Source organism: Pangasianodon hypophthalmus, chromosome 7, assembly GCF_027358585.1.
Source record: "Pangasianodon hypophthalmus isolate fPanHyp1 chromosome 7, fPanHyp1.pri, whole genome shotgun sequence".
Taxonomy (NCBI): domain Eukaryota; kingdom Metazoa; phylum Chordata; class Actinopteri; order Siluriformes; family Pangasiidae; genus Pangasianodon; species Pangasianodon hypophthalmus.
The window spans coordinates 22,538,677-22,560,736 of NC_069716.1; the positions used below are offsets into that span (position 1 = coordinate 22,538,677).

General features: G+C 40.0%; 1 protein-coding gene across 5 annotated transcripts in view; it reads right to left on the bottom strand.

Annotated features, from left to right (window-relative positions):
* The window catches only part of atp8a1 (ATPase phospholipid transporting 8A1), a 131,707-nt gene that overhangs the window by 90,939 nt on the left and 18,708 nt on the right, over window positions 1-22,060 (bottom strand). For 4 of the 5 annotated variants that reach the window (XM_034305805.2, XM_034305807.2, XM_034305804.2 and 1 more), the window contains exons 2-6: window positions 20,522-20,636; window positions 7,831-7,930; window positions 4,304-4,402; window positions 1,190-1,235; window positions 1,023-1,063 (exon numbers count right to left, since the gene is read on the bottom strand). In XM_034305805.2, coding sequence (XP_034161696.2) covers window positions 1,023-1,063; window positions 1,190-1,235; window positions 4,304-4,402; window positions 7,831-7,930; window positions 20,522-20,636 — 401 coding nt within the window. Of the gene's footprint in view, window positions 1-1,022; window positions 1,064-1,189; window positions 1,236-4,303; window positions 4,403-7,830; window positions 7,931-20,521; window positions 20,637-22,060 lie in introns of those variants that run through there. The other variant, XM_053235807.1, reaches the window with a different exon arrangement.

Sequence of the window (22,060 nt, forward strand, 5' to 3'; positions counted from 1 at the left end):
TAAATATAAACTGATAAAAAGTATGACAGGGTATTCTTTAATGAATATAAAACGGTAATCACTGGAAAATTCTTATATGTTGTGTTATAAGAGAAATAACACGCTTCAGTAAAGCCGTTATTGGAAAATACTGTCGTGGCACATCATACCACCATGGCGTTGATTATTTTCCTATAACAGCATGTCTGGTCATGTTTTATTCCTAATATGTATTATATGATGCAAATTCAAAGTGACAGTGGTTACGCTCTGTGGTGCTAGAATGTGACAGGCATGAGAGAATGTTTTTGCAGAGGTGTTATGACGTTCTCCCTAAAGTGAAACTAAGGCAATTCCATGTTTACTCTGAGCTAAGTGGGTAACAAATAACCACAAATTATTACCTCCGGAAAAACTAGTACCATCTCTGAAAAAAAGGGAATCATATAGACTTGAGATGTATACTGACAGCTATATACTTAACGAATGCCCTTAAGTATGCACTGAGTAAACAGGTTTTCTCTTCTTGGTGCAGGGAAACATGCAGAAATTATTGTCCGTGGTGAACGCCCATAAACTACACATGAAGTAGATGAAAAATGTTAGAGTATCTCTTTAATATGTAAAGCGGAACGGTTAACATTAGAGCACTGCACTGCTAGGATTGCTGACAATAGGTTTGTACACAATGAGTGTCAGCTGAAACTAATAATAACCACATCCATCTACCCTTTTTAAACCTGATTATTTCTAGTGCTGTATGTTCAACATACTAATTATAGTTCTTTTTATGAATGCACACTAAACATATTGCCTTCCCAGATATATCACAGTCTCTATGGTAACCACATACACGCAGTGGCCTCATTAGAGTCCTGTGACCTGTGTGAAGAGGGAGAAACAGAAAGAACAGACAGAGAAAGAAGAAAATCCTTCCACGTCATCCCACGCTCTCTCTCCATCTCTCTTCGTTTCTCTCTCTGGATTCCTAGGAATGTCTCTGCTTATTTATGACGGACACACCAACTGCTGTGATGCAGTACCTTCTCCCAGTGAACAATCTCCCAGGCTCCATTTCTCAGCACTGAGGATGAAATACAAATAAAGCAAGAAAGGGGGGGAAAAAAAGAAAGAGTTAGCTTCATTTTATTCTATGACACCATAATAAGAAAGTCAGAAAAGCCAAAGAAGTTAATATACGCCGTCTTACCTTGCGTCTCTTTCTTGTTCACAACACTGTCGGCTTTGTGACGTTTCTGTAAATGAGAAAAAAAAGGTTTAGACACAGTGTGTGTGCCATAATGAGCTGCACTGAGGTGTGGAGGGACAGATTGTATAAAAAAGATTGACAGAAGATCATTAGAGATGCCTTGTACACAGTGTTATCTCACTGTGCTTATTTTGGTTTTCAGATTAGTCTGTGGCCTCAAACTGACACCCATTCGTTTCTTCACCTCTCCTCAGATTTTACCTTTTATTCATCCATTCATTCACTTTGTGCAATACAATAATTTCATCATCCTATGTGATTTTTCACTGTCACAATGTTCAATAACACTTGCTACAAATTATTATCTTTTTTTTTCTTCAAATGAATGAAATTCAGTTGAAGTGACAGAGTGAACGTGATGAAGCAGAGCTTTTTACACACAGTGTGGACCTTACAGCTATTTGGAGCGTTTTGGATTAGGGAGAAACTGAAGCTGTGAGGATGGAGGAGCATTTCTGCTCCCTCTCATTCCACTTTGAGAGCTTTCTAATTACCACAGGTTGCCATGGGAGCATCTCTTTCATCCTCTCCCTTTCATCCTCTCTCTCTCTCCCCCCATCTCTCTCTCTCTCCCTCCCCTCATCTCTCTCTCTCCCCCCATCTCTCTCTCTCTCTCGCTCTCACACTCTCTTTCTCTCTCCCACCATCTCTCTCTCCCCTCACCCCCCCATCTTTCTCTCTTTCTCTCTCTCTCTCTCTTTCTCTCCCACCATCTCTCTCTCCCCTCACCCCCCCCCCCCCCCCCATCTCTCTCTCTTTCTCTCTCTCTCTCTCTCTCGTACTCTGGGTTGTATGGAATCATAGCCCCCTGCCTGCTACTGCAGAGCTTAATGAATATTCTGAATCACATGGCTTCTCCACTCACTGCGCAAGGAAAAGTCAAAAGTTAGACCCCCCTCTCACAGCCCATTCATCTTCTTCCAGACACTACTGCAGTGCTGGAAACACTCTCTCCCTCCCCTTCTGCTCACTTTCTTCCTTCTTTCCTTACTCTCTTTTATTCTCGGTCTCCCTCTCTCTCAGAGAGCATGTGTGCGCCTCTCTCCCTCACTGTTTTTTTTCTCTCTCTTTCCAAGCATGTCTGTCTCTGTCTGTGTCTGACTGACTGTGTGTGTGTCTCTCTCTGACTCTCTCATCACCTCTCTTTCCATCTCTTTTCAAGGGTGTCCGTCTCTCTGTATCTGACTGTCTCTGTATGTCTGCCTGCCTGTGTATCTCTGTCTGTCTGTCCATCTCTCTTTCTCTCTTCAAGGGTGTCCATCTCTCTGTATCTGACTGTCTCTTTCTCTCTCTCTCTGTGGTCTGTCTATCTGTCTCTGTCTCTCTGTCTGTCTTTGTTACTTTTTCTTTGCATCTACTGCAAAAGGGCAACAGAGAGAAAGATAGAGAAAGAAAGAGCAAGAGAATATAAGCAGTTCACTACATTACTATGTTACATTACAGCTGTGTGTGTGTGTGTGTGTGTGTGTGTGTGTGTGTGTGTGTGTGTGTGTGTGTTAAATCGCCTGAGGGCTTGTGAGCCATGTCTTTGTTTGAGAGGCTCAGACAGACACTGAAACATGACAGGCCAGATTATGTCCAAGCACTCCAGATTCACTTTAATTCTGGAACACTTTTCATATTTCAGCAAGTAGATGGTCTGAAATTAATAACATGACATAAGCGAAGATGATATAAATGCACTTGACTGATTATTTCTTTGAGAAACTATGAGAATAAGAGAATAGGAGTGGTATTTCCAGTGCTATTTTGCCTAATGCTCATTAGACTGACCTTACAAACTTCTCCTGCCTATCAGAAGAGGCTAAAAACCCTGTGCTGGTTGGTCTCCCTTTCTTGCAGATTTTTCAGGCGCACTTTCATGCTGCGAATCTCTTGTTCTACCACATCCCAAAGGTCTTCTATTGGATTCAGATCCAGTGACTGGAAAGGCCAATGATGAACACTGAACTCAGTGTCATATTCGTGAAATCAGTTTTGCTTTGTGACATGGTGCATTATTATGCTAGAAGTAGCCATGAGAGGTAAATTGTGGCCATGAAGGCATGCACGTGGTCAGCAACAATACTCAAATATGTTCTGGCATTCAAGCAATGATTGGAATTAACGGGCCCAGTGTATGCCATGAAAACATTCCCCACACCATTCCACCACCTCCACCAGCCTGGACTGTTTTCACAAAGCAGGTTGGGTCCATGGATTCATGCTGCCAGTGCCAAATTCTGACCTTAACATCTATGTGTCTCAGCAGAAATCATGATTCATCAGACCAGGCTATGTTTTTTCCAGTCTTCAACTGTCCAGTTTTGGTGAGCCTGTGCCCACTGCAGCCTCAGCGCTCTGTTCTTGGCTGACAGAAGTGGAACCCGACGTGGTCTTCTGCTGTTGTGGCCCATCCACCTCCAGGTTTGACATACTGTGTATTCTGAGATGCTTTTCTGCTCACCACAATTGAGTGGTTATCTGAGTTACTGTAGCCTTTCTGTCAGCTAGAACCAGTCTGGCCCTTCTCCATTGACCTCTCTTATCAACAAGGTCTTTCCATCCGCAGAACTGCCGCTCACTGGATGTTTCTTTACTGCACCATTCTGAGTCAACTCTAGAGACTGTTGTGTGTGAAAATCCTAGATCAGCAGTAATAAAAATACTCAAAGTAGCCTGTCTAGCATCAACAAGCACGTCATGGTCAAAATCACTCAGATCACATTTTTCCCCATTCTGATGGTTGATGTGAACACTACCTGAAGCTGCTGACCCGTATCTGCATGATTTTCTGCATTGCATTGCTGCCACGATTGGCTAATTAGATATTTGCATGAATGAGTAGGTGTACAGGTGTTCCTAATAAAGTACTCAGTGAGTCTAACTTTCTAATGAGAAGATCTAAATTCAGACCTTGGCATGACCAACCACAATCAAAAGTTTTTAAATAAGACCATTAAAGCCATTAAAAGCACACCATCATGGTATATAGTAATGAATCAGAATGGTCAAACCCAACTGCACTTTGTAAAATAGCTATTTATTGGTTCTGAAAAGGAGCAATCGTCTCACCAGATCCTCGATCACCTCCTTCACTGCTGCCACCACTAGGATGAAGAGCAACGGCACCAGCGTGGTCCATCGTCCAGTCGGAGAAACATCTGGAATTTGCTGAAATACACACAAACATATACGTTAATGTTGTTTGCTCCTGGTCATCCATCTGGCATGAAATCAAACCTGTCAAAGCTCAATTCACACAAAATCAAACGTCTATCTCTGAAATCTGTGAATTTCTGATGTTCAGCGACTCAGAGGTGAATAAAAGATGGTGTCCTTCATGATGCTCTCCTCTCCAGCAAGTTAGATGGAAGGACATGCTTCTCCTTGAGTTGTGTGTGTGTGTGTGTGTACATGTGTGTGTATATGTGTAATTTGTCAGCAGGAGGTGAGAACAGTGAGCCGAGGGCAGGCCATTAACCATTAATCTGACAGGCAGGAGGAGTGATGTGTGAGCACAAGTCAGCATCAGTCTTCCATTCCAGTGTGCCGTGGAGCTGGCCGTTAACTTCCGTGGATAAGAACATAACTATAAAAATTTAAACATGGAGACTATGGCACGACAAAAAAATAATAAATAAATAAAAAAAAATTACGATTTATAAAATTAATAAGTTATAATAGTTCTGATTAAGGTTAGGGGTGGGGTTAATGTTCATCCTTGTTCTTATAGCTTCACTGATACAAAATAAATCCAACCACATCTCACTCAGTCATTTAAATTTGTACATTATTTCACAAGATTTAAAAAAATCTATGCAGGAAATAATGGTGTGACAGGAATCCAATAAGAACTAGTGGCATTCCTTTCCTACGGAATAATACGTGCTGTAATATAATGATCAACTGTGTGCTTCCGCTAAGCATTCTTCTGTGCACATGTAAAGACTCCTTCACACACTTTTCAATGTTGGACCATATAATGGATTATACATTAGGGATAGGTGTTAAGACGATATAATATGCATATTGGTTAAAATTACATCAAAAAATGCTTTTCGTCAATATTTTTATAGCACTGACCAACTCTGTGGTTACTCACAATAAGAATTATCGGATTGGATGTTTGTTTTTTTCCTTTTTGCCAGCTAAATTTATTCTGTAAATTTTAAATAAAGAACTGCCACTGAACTACAATTGTTAAAGGTGCATTAGGTAAGATTACTCTCTTTTTTTTTCAAGATTAAGCCTCTAACAGTTAGGTCAGTTCAATATTTGAATAATTCCCGCCCATATTTTGATTCCTGAAGCGCCACTTTTGGCCATTTAGTGTACACTAATTTATACACTATTGTCTGTAGTCAATTATGTTTCCCGGTAACAAAAACATGGGGCTAGGCAGCACACTGGCATTTTTACTTGCCTGGTGGGCTATCTAATGAATTTATGACTTGTCCACCCTTAATGTGTGTTGTGAAAATGTCTTAGTATAATATAAACATATTTTTTATCATATTGCCCAACCCTACTGAACACTGCATCATTTTCACTGCTGAGCATATTAGCATCATTTGCAACTAAGACAGGAGAGCATTAAGGACTGACAGCAGTAATGTATATGAAACTTTGCTATTGGAAACTTGTGATCTATGAAACCAATAAATGGATTCATTAAATCAAATTGCTCTTTATCCACATGAGATCTCATTTAACAACCATGATGTCTATCATAATGCAGTCTCTGTATTATATTAATATATCTTTTCTGTATAAAGTAATAAAGTATGGGGAAATATACACCCTTAATGTGCCCTGAAAGATGGAGAGATGACTGATCGCATTGCGTCTAATGACATTCAATAGCAGACACGAAACAATATCTTACTCTGCATTCTCAGCTCTTATATTAGTGATAGCGCAAAAACTGTTGACTATCAACGTATCAAAATAACAAAAGGCAGGTTGCCTGCGTGTTTACTTCTGAAATTTCCGGTAAATGGGTTTAGCTGCCCTACAGTAAACCTGTCCCTGTGCTCACTGTGCTCTTTCTCTCAGCAGCTCAGCTGCGCGTTCAAGGTTGCTGCATTGACAGCTGGATAACAGACACACCAACCACCTGTGCTTCAAAATCCTCACTTGTTTCTCTCCTCGCTTTCAAAGGCACCGGTTCAAAACGGTCAAAGCTCATATCTGACAGGAAGGTGTCAACAAAGCAGGCTGCAAAACTAGGACAGTGCAATATGACAACGTATTATCACTATCATGATTAACTGTCACAATATGCTTTTATGAGCTATCACCATATAATTCTGCCACTATCATCATATAAATGTTTTTAAATATTTAAAAAAAAGTTTAATCTTTTTAAAAGATTTCTAAAAAAAAAAAAAAACAAACAGCTAGGAAGCAGCAGAGTTGATTATTATACCTTTAAAATTGTAAAGTGATAAAAATTACTACTTACAGTGGTTACAGTATTCATTAGCAAACCTATAATTTATATATATATATATATATATATATATATATATATATATATATATATATATATAGCTAGATAGCTAGATAGATATATAGATAGATATTGCAGAAATGTCTTCAAATATTATGATATTTGGTATCATATCATATGGTATGATACGTCATATCACCGAATTCCACTACAACGCACATCAGTAATGTATTATTGTTTTGTGTGTGTGTGTGTGTGTGTGTGTGTGTGTGTGTGTTGGTGGGCTGGGGGGGTTGATATTAGATTAAAAATGCTTAGTTTATTAAGCTAATGTAGTATGTCTGTGCTATAGTGTATGACTAGTGCTGATAGAAATGTTTGCCAAGAACCCAAAACTAGATTAAACTGAAGTAAAACAAGAGACATAAATTATATATATACAGACAAGGGACAAATTAAAAGAAAACTGGTGGCAGTTATGCTGCAGGGGGCATTTATTTATTTTGCTGGCATGGGTCAGCTTGTCCACTTACAGGAAAGAGTTACTGCAAAGCAGTACAACATTCTTCTGGCTGATCTACAGTTCTATCCTGAAGGGAGTGGTCTGCTGCAGGGCTCACTGATGGCTCACATGATGGCTCGCTGAATGGGTTAATGAGAATGAAAATGAGGTTCATATTCTATGGCTTTGAGTCACCAAATCTCAACCCAAATGAACACTTGTGTAAGATTTTGGAGTGAAGTGTTACGCAGTGCTATCTACAATCGGCACAACGCCATCACAACGAGGAAATATCTTAGGGAAGAACGGTTTTCATCCCTTCAGTACAGTTCCACAGACTTGCAGAATCTATTCCTAGGAGCACTGAAACTGTTCTGGCAGCTCATGGTAGCCCTACACCTTACTAAGCCAATTAGTCACTTAATGTTAGTTTTTTTTCCCCCGTTAATTTGTCAAATCTGCCCAATTTAATCAGAGGAAAATGTGACCAACAGGAAGTCTGCTGGGTTCATCCAAAGTTCAGCTAAACCAGCATTATAGAGTTGATTTGAGGCCTCTTTCCAGAGCAAGTTGAGCCAAAGATAGATGATTATCTGTGGCAGTGAGAGCTGATGTAATCCTTGGTTCTGGCGTGATGTGTTTTACCTGCAGCAGGGCGATGAACAGGAAGAAGGAGTTGGCTGCTCTTCTGAATTGTGAGTAGAGGAACCGCGGCAGGAAAGTGAGCACGTTGTACTTCGCCGTGCTGGAGAAGGAAACAGAGTAACAGGTGAGTCAGGTTACAGCAGCAGACACTGTAATCAAAATTAGCAATAACTAAATCCTCCTTCTCTACTGAACCCCATCACAATGGTAGACAATATGACCAAAATATCATATCATATCATATATTATGATACCCAATATGTGTGTCAATACATTCAATTCAATTCATTTTTATTTGTATAGCGCTTTTTTACAAAGGTCATTGTCTCAAAGCAGCTTTACACAAACAAAAGTAAAGTGAAGTGTGTGTGTGTGCCGTCTCTGATGAGCAAGCAGGGCGACGGTGGCAAGGAAAAAAGGAAAAAGGAAAAGGATTAAGGTTTGCAAAAAAATAATATTGTTGGGCTCCTGGATGCATCAGAAAAACATTCACCCTATTGTCGAGAGATCGTGAGTTTAAATCCTGACAATGCCACATCCAGGAGAGACCAAGAGAGCAAAATTAGCCAAGCTCTCTGGGTGGGAGGGATGATGTTATTCTCTCCCCTGTCATTCTGAGTGACACTAGCCAATCACGGGCATCTGTGAGCTCGTGTATGTGGAAGAGGGCAGACAGCGCTTTCCTCTGAGTGTTACGCTGCCCTCTGACACAGCAGGAGCAGCAGTTCTAAACAATCCAGATACTGGCTTCATGTGTCTCGGAGGGTGATGTGGCTGAGCTAGCTAGTGGCTGGGAAATGACAAATGACCAAATTGGGAGACAATTAGGTACAAAAAAAAAATTTTTCTTAAAGGAAAGGCCCACTTACACATGTTAATACAACTAACAATAAATAGAAGCTGGTAGCCACCATTTATCACAGCGCTAATTAGGGGCCATTCACATTTGGTCACTGTTAGCCGCATTAGCATACAGACTGTTTCTTTCACAGCTCCAAATATTAAAAACAAGGGATTTTTACCCATAAACAGCTATCTGTTAGGGTAAGTAATAGTGGAGTCAGTGTCATAAATACCCTGACGATACCCATGATGCTCTCAGACAAGAGTTGTTAATACGTTATAATGATATCAATAGTATATTGTCATATTGCCACATAATCTCCACTAATCATACCCAATCTGAGCAGCTTCACCCACAACAACAACAACAACAACAACAACAACAACTCTGCTTGTGGCAGAGATATATGCAGAATCAACTGAGAGGAAAGGAAACACAGACTGGGCGTGTGGAGTAAATAACTCAGTGCCTGATCAGGTTTGGACCTGTACCAAATGAGAGAGAAGAGAGGGAGAGGAAGGGAGAGAGAGAGAGAGAGAGAGAGAGAGAGCAGGTAAAGGAGTGAGTTATGGTGGTAGGAGCTTGGAAAAGAGTCCATCAGGCTCTCGTGTGATTTATGCCTACATTAGGGAGTGGGCAGGTAGTGCTGCGCATTGTAGGGTGATATATATAAACCCTGCACCTCCTCACAAGCCTGTTTACACAACAGCTCACTGCCACCCCGTTATCTTTATCGTCTCATATATTCACCATCAGCAGCCCCATTGGTGCTCTGAGGTGTCACTATCAATACTGACCATAAGTGATTTATTTATTTATTTATTTATTTATTTTAAAGAATCAGTTATACTCAAGAGGTGAATTACAGGTGCTGTGGATTTATCACTTTACATGAGTCCTTTTACTCCACATTAAAGGTGCATTAAAGGTAAGATTAATCTTTTTTTTTTTCACCCCAAGACAGTTTTTTTTTTTTCCACTCCTTGAGCTCACTCCCCCATTCCCACCCATGTTCATGAAGCTCTGCCCCCAGGATCTAAGGTGACCCACAGAGCGTCTATAAAATGACTGACACAAGGCATATCCAAACTTCCGGATCAGAAGACGGTTTTCCAAAAGTGTTTTCTCAGTGACTTTATAAACCTTTGCTAAGGTCATGGCTTAATCCATTGCTTTTTACTTTTTTTCATGTTCTACATATCGTCCAGGTTATTTGTACAAGTAAGGAATAAAAAAATCAACTTTTGCATCTTTAAATAGAGCAGCTTTTTTCAGAAAAGGAGGAATCTGATCAGCTTTTCTAATAAATAACCCAGTTTTGGGTCCTGTGCTCTAATTCTGTACATAGAGCCAACCCCAGGCTTTTCACCGGTATAGGGGTGGAGCTTACAGAACTCACACTGTACCTTTCCTTGTCACTTTGCTCATGGCCTCATGGGTACATCTTCTGTACCTTCAGTGTGTATCTTTTACCTGGGAAGCTGCACGTAGTGTCGCTTCAAAGCCTTACCCTAAAACCTAATTAAAAGGTACAAAACTGGAACCTTCATTTATTTTTAAGGGTAAACTACACTCAGCAGTCACTTTATTAGGAACACCTGTACAACTGCTCGGTCATGTAACTATCCAATCAGCCAGTCACGTGGCAGCAGCACAATGCATGCGGAATGGGGGAAAAAATGTGATCTCTGACTTTTACCATGGCATGAGTGCAAGATGAGCTGGTTTGAGAATCTAGGAAATTGCTGATCTAGGATTTCCACAGATAACAGTCTCTAGATTTCACAAAGAATGGTGAGAAACAAAAAAAAAACATCTATTTAGTAGCAGTCAAAAAAGAATGGCTAGCCTGGTTCGAGCTGAAGGCTACGGTAACTCAAATAACCACTCTTTACAACCACGGGGAGCAGAAAAGCATCTCAGAATGCACAACACGTCCAACCTTGAGGTGTATGGGCTACGACAGCAGATGACCACATTCTCTTCTGTCAGCCAAGAACAGGAACCTGTAGTTTCAGATTCCTGTTCTTGGCTGACAGAAGTGAAGTGCAGGTTCTTTTAGGTCACATTCACCCCATTCTGATGTTTGATGTGAACGTGAACTCAACTCTTGATGTATATCTGCATGACTTAATGCACTGCCCTGCATTATTATGATTGGTCAAAAATATAAAAACCCATTTAAAAAAGATTATATAAAAAAGCAACATGATGGAATGCAACATACTTTCTGTGTCACACACACTACACTAGAGTGATGTCGCGGAGTGAGTGAAAAGTGATAGCACCCCTCTTATTGTCTGTGCTTCATGGATTCGGCTTTCAAAGATCACTATCGGACAATAGCAAGCGGCAGCCAATTAGCAGCACAATGTGAGATGGAAAGTTCTGGCAAGAGCTCAGCTTACTCTGATCTTTCTCCTTTTTCTGGCTGTTCCCCAGAATTTACTCAGAACAGGCACGGCCGTGAGCTAACATGAATACAGTCATATCCAGCTCTCACAGCTCGTGCTGAGACGCTCTGTTCCTCCTCGCACTCTCTCTCTCTTTTCATCCATCTTTCTGTCTCTCGTGTACAACAAATCCTTTTTCCTTTGCTGAAAATGATTCTCTAGATACCTACAAAACTCCACATGGCAGCTGCTTTAATGCAGTGGTTCTCATGTCCTGCTCTATGCCTGACCAAAGTTAACACTGATTCTAGATCAGGCTGTTCGTCTCTCATCTACTGAACACTAACACCAGACCAGAGCACTCTTGCTACTTTAACATAACCACAGCCATGTAGTCTAAAGCTGATCTCAGAACAGACACGCCCAAAGCACTTCTGTTCTCACGCCACTGACGTTGATGAGAAACAGCCTGTGTACCGGGAGGGTTCCTGACCACAGTGAACACACTCAAGGAAGTACAGCTAAAAAAAAGCCAGCTGAATGTGTTGAGAGAAAATCATCTGGTGCTAAAACATAAAAATTCAGTCACACCCATTAGGGCGAGATGAGGATATGATATCGATATTGTGATAAATGACATCATAAGATGCTTTTCTGAGGCTACGTCCACATTAATCTGGATAAAACTGAATATGCATCTTTTTGCATGGATCTTTTCGTCCACTTTTGACCTTTCGTCCACACCGAGACAGAAAACGCTCTCCCAAGTGGATAAATTTGTAAACGCCTTGGAGTGTAGACTGAGAAAATGAAGTTATTCAAAAACAATGATGTATTTTTAGTCATGTGACACAGTCACGTGACCCATTCAACTCAAAACAAACAAGACAGTGGATGATAGCAAGCACAACTGCAGCACAGTATCTTTTTAATAATTTGTGTATATATTATATATATATATAATATATATATACACACACACACAAATAAAAAATAAAACATTTATTTTTGGGTACTTTTTTTTTTTTTTAAAGCAACACTACTGTTTTTTTAGTAAACCTATCTATCTATCTAATATTGTATATATATATATATATATATATATATATATATATATATATATATATATATATAAAAATATAAATCACACACACACACGCACACACACACACCTAACAATCCACAACTCTAACAATTATTACAAACCCAAGTTTGTATTACAAATAAGGACCATTTTAATAATGTAACTTTGAAATTTTAAGATTCAGTTGTTTACCTCTAGCCAAACTGTATTAATAAGCAGCCTACATATAGACCCGTTATCTTATCATTAATCTGAGCAAGCCAAACTTCAACAGGCCTCATTAAACGGAACTTTCTAACATTAGACTTTTTCACTTATGAAGCAGAAGCTTTTGTTTTAAGTGTTCATGCATCACTGATATGCTGCTTTAAAAAAAAAAAAAGCCACAGCTCATCACACGAACATTTTGTGTAAAAAAAAAACTCCCACAGCTTTAACATTTTAGATCTTGCTTTCTTTGACTGCGTTTGGTATGTGGGCAGTAAATGAAGAGTGTGGATGAAAGGGAAAAGCACACACACAATATTTCTTTACACTTGTGATAAACTGACTGAAAATGTCCTGCACAGTGTGATTTAATCATCTCTACACTACATTACACTGCTACAATATCCACTGATATTTACTCTAAGTATATTACATTATATTAGCAGACCTTCCCACTTTTATGCATTTTGCGTAGGAGCTCCGCAATTTAACATCGGAATATGCTAGTGTGAGTTATCACTCAAACATACGCTAGAAGAGCAGTATTTTATGCCCCAATAAAACAGGAGATCAGCTAGTCAAAATATGAATCTGAAATGATTTTCACACATGTTTTGAACTCTCCAATTTTAATTGATACCACTTGGAAGCCCCGCCCACTTCCCTCCAATCTCACATGCTCTCGACCTGGACTCATGGGGCTCCTTCACTTTGTATCAAGGTAAATGGAGAATATTTTATATTTACTGAATACTTTTAGACATTATACTCCTAACTGTCTTTAATTGTGGAAGTTCTTATCATTTTTCAGTGGTATTTCTTTCTGTTATCATACCTTTAATTCCTTTAAGCAATTCCCTCGAGTTTCAAAGAGACAGGAAGGTGTCATAAATTCAGTGTGAATTGAACACATCCGTTTCATTAGTCTAAGCTCTTAGACGTGGTAGCTGTAGTCAGTTCAGACCCTTTACATTCTCTCTGGGTTTTTACAGTTAAAATGGCAAATTGTACCCACCATAACACTTTTTATCAGTATTATAATGTACTTTTTTCCCTTCAGTGCTCCAATATCTATATAATAATATTCTCTACTGCACCAGTGCTACCTGCTCAAAACGCTTTCTCTACAAACACTTTAATTTTTAAAGCCATATTTTAAATTTTGGAACCTAGATACTGAATATAAATGTGGAGGAATTTTCTTCATTTTTAAACCACGCTGATTTATTCTAGGGATTTATATATCACTGTTAGAATTGCAGCTGTTTATATCATTCAATAAAACTGCTGGTTCAGTGTCTGTAGTGTCACCAGTTTTAGTGTGTTTTCACACTTGCATGTAAAACATGAGAGGACTCGTACAGAGTACGAGTGTTGTCACAGAGTGGTATGACTTAACTAGCTTAATTGCTGGTCAATTTTCGGCCATGGAGGGGATTAGTTACAAGTGCTGCATTATTTAATGGAGAGAAAGCTGTGGCCTCTTGGTGCTCACACACATTCGCTTCTCAAGTGCACACAGGAAACAGGTTGATGAGTAACATTCGGGGCATGTGTAAGTTTTGTTTTATAGTGTTTGCAAGTTTCTTTAGACGCCACATATTATGCAAGTGCACAGTTGTGTGTTTGGTATGTGTCTGTGTGTGTCATGAGTGTGATGATCGTAATGCTACTCCACTTGATAGTGTGAAGCGCAGTGCTCAGCACTCTGATGCTAAAGGCAGCATTTGGCCTGGTCACTCCGCTAGGGACCCCAAGTGCCCCTCCAGCACGCGTTAACATTCCAACAAGATCCAGCCTGACAAGCTGCCATCTGAACACTGTAAACACACACTTTCACACTCCTTCTCGCATGCACCCGCGCGCACACACACACACACACACACACACACACACACACTTATGCATTCATGTTGGTGCCATCAAATTGCTTATATTTCTCAGGTAAACTGTGATCCATATAGAAACTGGTCATCTTTTTCCAATCTCCAAAAATACAAACAGACAGAATATAAAATGGCTCCCTATTCACTCATTTATATATATCACACACACACAGGGCCTTGTTCATCAACCTTTTAGTAAAATTATAAAGGCGTTAATTTTTTAGATGTTGCCAAAACGAACTAAAATTCCCACCAGATTTAGAATACCAGAAGAATTTTTTTTGTACACGTGTATACGTATATGTTAATAAACGCCAGTCACCTGTAAAAGCTCTCAGAGTTGAAAACGACTAAACAGTGAAAGAGCACGTCCTGCGTGAGGCTGGTCCAATAATGCAGCTCAGCCACTGCAACTCTATCTCCTTGTACAGAGCACCATTTATGTCATGTCTTATTGTAATGGCTAGTATTACTTCTCTTAATTTATGGATTTGCATTGGATTGCCTTCTTTGAAGTCACTGATGTTTAACAAAAGTTTAACAAAATTTTTACTAAATTCATTTGTGCATGTGAAATAAACAAGTGGTTTAACTTGTAAATCTCCTTATATTGATTACTCCTTATAGGTACATTTACACAGACTCAGCAATTCATGTACATGACATTTCAGATGCAGGCATGTGGGGAAAAAGGTTACCTTGTTTGTTTGTTGTTTTTAGCATGTTTTCTCAGCAATTTGGTCTTCCCAATTCCCATCCTCTAGCTAAGTCTACCTTATCACATGTTCGGGAAACGCATGCTTTAATGCGACATGCTGCACCACAGGGCAGCGAAACACACAAGTAGAAAGCGCTATCTGCCCTCTTCCACATATATGAGCTCACAGACACCCACAATAGGCTAGTGTTACTTTCACTGACAGAATAGAAACAATAACGCCATCCCTCCCACCACGAGAACACGGCCAGTTTTGATTGGATGGCTGTGGCATTTTCAGGATTCAAACTCTTAATCCCCTGACGACAGGGTGACGCTTTTCTGTTGCACCAAACGACTGTTTGAGGTTAATTATTTGTAGCCTAATATCACTTCTAGGACACATGCATGTTCGTTTTTAATGAGAAAATTGTTGCACAATGCTATGCAATTAAAATATGTGAAAACCGAGTGGGCCATTTATTCAAAAACCTTTTTTGTATATTAAGCAACACAGGAGTCATTCAGATAATGTGAGGATTTTGTATTATGTAAAGATTATGAAAATCATAATGTTATTGCAGTAGCCCTTAACCCCAACACCATAAAGTTTATCTAAGAAGTGATGCTGTGCTCTGGATCTGCGAAATGATTATAGGACAAAGGAAAAAAGCATGAGTTGAGCAGGAGATCATCCTTAATGAACATTTAACTTACGGCGTAAACACAACAGAGGGCAATTCAGATGCAAACCCATGCGGGTGTGTGTGTGTGTGTGTGTGTGTGTGTGTGTATGTTGTGTGTGCCTGCTTGTGGAGTGTAAAATAAATAAATAAAGAAAGAAATGAATAATTAATAAGAAAGAAAATGGAGCTTCCCAGCCACTCACGCAGCAGGAATGCAAACGCTGACTTGGCCTGATGGAAGATGCCCGTCCAGACGTGACCTGTTTTTGCTACTGCTTTATTTACAGTAAAGAAGAGTGAAAGAGAAGAGAAAAAAAATGCAGTGTATCTGCATCTAATCCCTTTGTAAAGTGTTAAGTCTACACTGAGTTGGCACTGTATTAGATACTGCAGTACAGGTACCGTGTGCATCAGGCACAGCAGTGGTGCTGCAGTTTTAAAACACTGTACTGTACACCGATCAGCCACAACTTTAAAACCACTGACAGGTGAAGTGAATAACTTCATTGATTAACTCGTTACAGTGGCACCTGTCAAGAGGTGGGATATATTAGCCAGCAAGTGAAAAGTCAGTTCTTGAATTGATGTGTTGGAAGCAGGAAAAATGGGCAAGCGAATGGGCAAGAATTGTGATGGCTAGACGACTGAGTCGGAGGATCTCCAAAACGGCAGGCCTTGTGTGGTGTTCCCGGTATGCAGTGGTTACTACCTACCAAAAGTGGTCCAAGGAAGGACAACCGGTGAACCAGCGACAGGGTCATGGGCGCCCAAGGCTCACTGATGCGTGTGGGGAGCGAAGGCTCACCCTTCTGATCTGATCCCACAGAAGAGCTACTGTAGCACAGATGCTGACTATGATAGAAAGGTGTCAGAACACACAGTGCATCGCAGCTTGCTGTGTGTGGGGCTGCGTAGCCGCTGACCAGTCAGAATGCCCATGCCACCCATGCCATGTTTAAATCAAAACAATGGGCATGTGAGCATCAGAACTGGAAGAAGGTGGCCTGGTCTGATGAATCACATTTTCTTTTACATCATGTGGACAGCCGACACTTTTTTTTTTTTTTTTTTTTTAAACAAGAAATGTGCTAAATAAAAAAATTTAAAAAAATTTTTAAAAAAGAGTTGAAAGTTTTGAGTCTTTTTTCAGTGACTTGAATCATTTGAGTCTGTTCAGTTAAATGACTGGTTCACCAGTTGCACGGTTTTCCCGAAAGTGCAGCTTGACCCACTGAACACACACAGGAGAATCTGGGTTATAACCAAAACTCCTTTTTAACTCAAGAACGTGGAAGTAGGATTGGCTTACACGCAACTGCAAACACACAATCCAAGGAGTTTTTTAAAAAAAAAATAAAAATAAAAAAAAAACACTGATAGATAAACACATGTAAACCCATGTCAGCTCAACTCAGTGATCATCATGAAGTTAGTTACAGACAGGGAAATGTAGCACTCTGGTTTGCACACTTTTAAATTTTGTGATTTGTAACTGCAAAGCTCATCAGCAGTGAATAAACAGGAAGGAATGACTCAGTGCATGGCAGTGACTGACAATGATTGATTCTTATCCTTAGTGACTCATTCTTAAATAAATCTTAAGACCAATCTCCATACACACTCATAGAACAGCACTTTTTTAAGGCCCGCACTGAGAAAACAGTTCAGTATTATTGTTCACATCTGATTTATCACGTGGTTTCACGACTAAATAGTGAATTAGTACGTTTCTGCTCAAATTTCATTTCCTAACATGCAAATATTATTTATACTTAATTTTTCTTAATAAAAACATGTTCTCTCCCTAAAATCTTTCCACTTCCATTCACATCTATTTCATTTGCTAAGCCTCTGTTTAAATGAAAACTTTTTTGTACTTGCTTTCTTTCTGTGAGGTTGCAGGTAGAATTATTTGCTAAATTCTTTAACGTAAGCCATGCAGCTGCACTTTGAGAGTAAATGTCACATCAACCATGCTCTTACTGCTCCCAGCAGCATCATATCCAGGCTCCAGGAGATAAAATAAAACAAACAAAGGTACTCATGTGGAAGAATTTTACATAAACGCCATTTTCCAATTATTATACACAATCTGGGGGGAAGTGCATTTATACTGAAGTGTGTGTGGAGCGCAGTGTGTGTTTCTCACTCTGTATGCAGCCAGTCAGCATTAGGGTTGTTATGGTATCACGGTTAGTCAGTGTGTATGAGCAGATGGTTATCTCAGTGATAACTTTTACACGATACAGACTAAAATGCATTTTACTGGGTTTAATGTGCCACTTTAATTCACGCTCTCTTTCATCTTATAACGGCAACATGATAAATACTGTCAGAGATTTTATGGATATGTCGTTCTCAAAAGTAGATTTTTCAGACTGAACTAGATTTACATGGAGAGGTGGGACAATGTATTAAAATGTATGTAAAATTTAGTCTCATCCATATCTGTCATGTCAGTCATTTTTTACAGATTGAGCATGTAAGTGTCTGCAAAGATTACACCATATTTTACCTTCTATAAAATGACCATGGAAATAACCCCAGGTAAAATACGTCCCGTCCAAACTGACATCTTGGTTAAAAAAAAAAATTCCATCCTGTAGGAGAAAACATTCTGCACTATTTCTTAAGTATAAAAACATTTTAAGAGAACTCTCTTCTATCAAAAAGAAACCAAATTAGACTTTTTGGGAGTTTAAAACACAGAAAAAAATATAGACAGCATTTAAAAAGATTTTTAAAAAGCCAGAGAACCTCAGAGACGCTTCCAGGGGTTTAAGGTGAGTTACTGAGTTCATAGGACAGTTAAAGACTACAGATATGTTATGGGCATGTGACCTACTAATGATCAAATTTTAGTGACAACATGCACAAAAACAAGCACTTATAATAAAAGTAAGCACTTTATTATAGTAAGCACTCTTCTCTGATTTATACAGAGATCGCTTATCCTGTGTGTATTGATCATAATTACTATGACGTCCTCTGGCAACACCGCTTAACAGACATACGACCTGAAATCTGATCCTGCACAATGAACAATTAGTGGATCTGATCTTCCTTCTTGTTTCCTTTCGGTTTTGTTATATACACACAGGGATGTGGAGAGTTTCATACCAAGATTTCGTAATAAATTTTTATTGTAATGTTCCCCGTGATACTGTCAACCCTTGATATTTTTAGACTTGGCTATCATACAGTGAACATATCAAATCCCTAGTCATGATGGACTGGGTGTGTGTCAACTGTGGGCAAAAACCGAATCAAGTCCATCGGAGATAATAATAATAATAAAAAGAAGTGTTTAAAACCTCTCATGTCCTTCTCAGCGTGTGAAGCTATAATCAGCGGGCAGAGCTGTACCGTTCTTCTAGCTTCAGGCCATGAAACAGGAGGAGGGAGATTCCACACTATTCATTTCATGAGGACGATGCCTCAGGGCAGGCAAAAACGAGAGGTGAAAATAAAAGCTCACCTTCACAGCACTATGTGTGTGTGTGTGTGTGTGTGTGTGTGTGTGTGTGTGTGTGTGTGTGTGTGTGCGCGTGTGCGTGCGCACGTGTGAGCGCTCTTGCATGTTTTATCACCTTCTTTGTCAGACACAAATTACAATTCATTCACACCTAAATAGTTCAGCACTTAAAAGAGGAGATGTGATGGTGAAAATGAAATAAGCTAGCAAACATTTCTCACTTTCTAATTCTGTTCCAAGCTGCACTCTCTCCCGATGTTCTCGAGCCACTGCACACTGTCGCACACTTCACTAAAATTATCCTTTCCTCACTCAGCGTGTAAGCGTGGCTTGTTCTGTTTAATGCATGTCGAGATCACAGATGCAGTGCTGTCCATCTGCGCAGTTTGCTTATATCTCACCAACTGACTGTCTCTCTGCGTGTCCGTGTCTCTCTGTCTGAGTCTGTCTCTGTGTGTCTGCATCTCTCTGACTCTCTGTGTGTCTATGTCTCTCTGAGTCTGTCTGTCTCTGTGTCTGTGTGTCTCTGACTGAGTCTGTCTGTCTCTCTTCCTGTATGAGTCTCTCTGTGCCTGCGTGTCTGTGTCTCTGTGTGTCTGTCTCTGTGTGTTTCTGTGTCTGTCTCTCTCTGTCCGAGTCTGTCTGACTGACTTTGAGTTGTCTCTCTGTGTCTCTCTGTGCCTGTGTGTCCGTGTCTCTCTCTGTGTGTTTCTGTGTCTGTCTCTCTCTGTCCGAGTCTGTCTGACTGACTTCCTGTGTCTCTCTGTGCCTGCATGTCCGTGTCTCTCTCTGTGTGTTTCTGTGTCTGTCTCTCTCTGTCCGAGTCTGTCTGACTGACTTCCTGTGTCTCTCTGTGCCTGCATGTCCGTGTCTCTCTCTGTGTGTTTCTGTGTCTGTCTCTCTCTGTCCGAGTCTGTCTGACTGACTTTCTGAATGTCTCTCTGTGCCTGCGTGTCCGTGTCTCTCTGTGTGTCCGTGTCTCTCTGTCTCTCTGTGTTTCTGTGCCGCTGTGTGTGTGTGTGTCTCACTCTCTGTGCCTGTCACTCTGTTTTTCTCTGCCTGTATCTCTCTCTATCCCTGTCTGTCTCGCTGTGTTTCTCTCTCGCTGTCTCTCTCTGCTGCAGTGCAGGGTGTTAGTGTGGACAAAAACAGACAGTATTTAACCCTTTAATGAACTAAACAAGCTGAGTGTTTGGAGCAGTGAGAGAGAAAACTACAGCCACAGGTCAATCCTAAATAATTATAATTACAATCAGTACTAATCCTGTGCTGTTCTTCTTGGGAAGAGGAAGTGTTTTTCTAAATGGCTCCTTTTTTTGCAGCCTTTGTTATTAGAGAAGACAGGAAGCCTTTCACACTGAAGTCAGGAACACCTGTTACAGTGAACCAGTGGAAGGAAATCCCTTGGCTCCGTCTTACCTGACACGGTTACTGCAGAACTTTGTAAACTGAGGCTGATTAATGAATATCAGTCGGGCATCCTCCTGGTCAGCTAGAGAGGTCTTCTCTGATGCGTCCTCCGTCTTTTCATATCCTGAAACAACAGTGAGAAATGCACATTACATTACTGAGGTCAGACTAATGCATAATCAAAACAACGTCCTCACGGCACACATTCGTAACGCACAGGAAGTGTTATGGGAAACGTTTTCACACATGATGAAGAAATCGTCCTTGCTTCTTGTTTCTCCCCTTTCCATGTGCTCACTTTCTAGCATGTGATTAACCTGACTAGCCCGAATTTCATTTCATTTTATTTTCATCAGCGGAATTTCGCAGTGGAAAATTACTCCAATGATAATGATAATGATATTGATGTTGAATTTACTGATTGTTAAAACATTGACAAAATTTGCACACAACTCCAACCAAATGTTTGATCTACAGATACACCAAAGATGAAATTGAGGAATAAGGAAACTGATGTAATTTGTATTTGTACATGAAATTCATTCAAGCTGAGTGAACATTCAAGAAACAAGACAAGAACGCTGGCTTTTTAAATGAGCATATATCTGATTATAATTATAGATTCTTATTTTGATGATGTGTATTCTGATGGTTGTATCCAGGAACACTAGAAGCCTCTAAATATTCACAGAATTTGTGACTGAACGCTCGACATGCGTGAGACTGCTGCTGAAGCGCTGTGCAACATGTGGGGGTGTGAACACACACTGATTACGCGGTGAGTGTCTGCTGTGTTTCACATGTCCTGTGTGAACCGATGTCCACTTCTGCAAAATCACTCATGCAATCAAAAGAATGATCTGAAAGACAGGAAGCACACACATTCACACAGAGGGACAATTTAGAGCAGCCAAATCCACCTACTGGCAGGTTTTTGGGAGGTGCGAGCCTGGAGGAGGAAACCCACATGGACACGAGGAGAACAACTCCACACAGACTCTAACCCAAGCTGAGGATTGAACCCGGGATCCTGGAGGTACCAGGCATCAACGGTACCCACTGTGCCTTGTGCCTAGACCAAACAGGTTCTGGGGTTTTAAAGTGACTAAAACAGATGTGTTCTGATAATGGGGCATCAGAATGTAAAGATTTTAAATAGAGATGGTGCGATACCACATTTTCTTGTTCAATACTTACACTGAAATCTTGAGTATCAGCTGATATCCATACCCATCCAAAACTGTTTCTTTAAAAACTACTAAGTTTTAAAATGCTTTTTTGAAGCGCTTAAATAAATAGAGGAAACGCGACTTATACAAAACAGCAGCTTTAACAAAAAAAATCACTTCAAATATCACAAAAAAAAAAATCTCATTCAAATTTCACACACACACACACACAGCCATATACAGTACAACGTGCAGTGAAATGCCTTTTACGTAAAAATAGAATTTATATAAACCAGAATTTACCGGATTACAGGTAGGGAAGGAAAAGTATAAAAACATAATATTAAGGATCTAAAAGATGGATGGCAGCAACAGTATG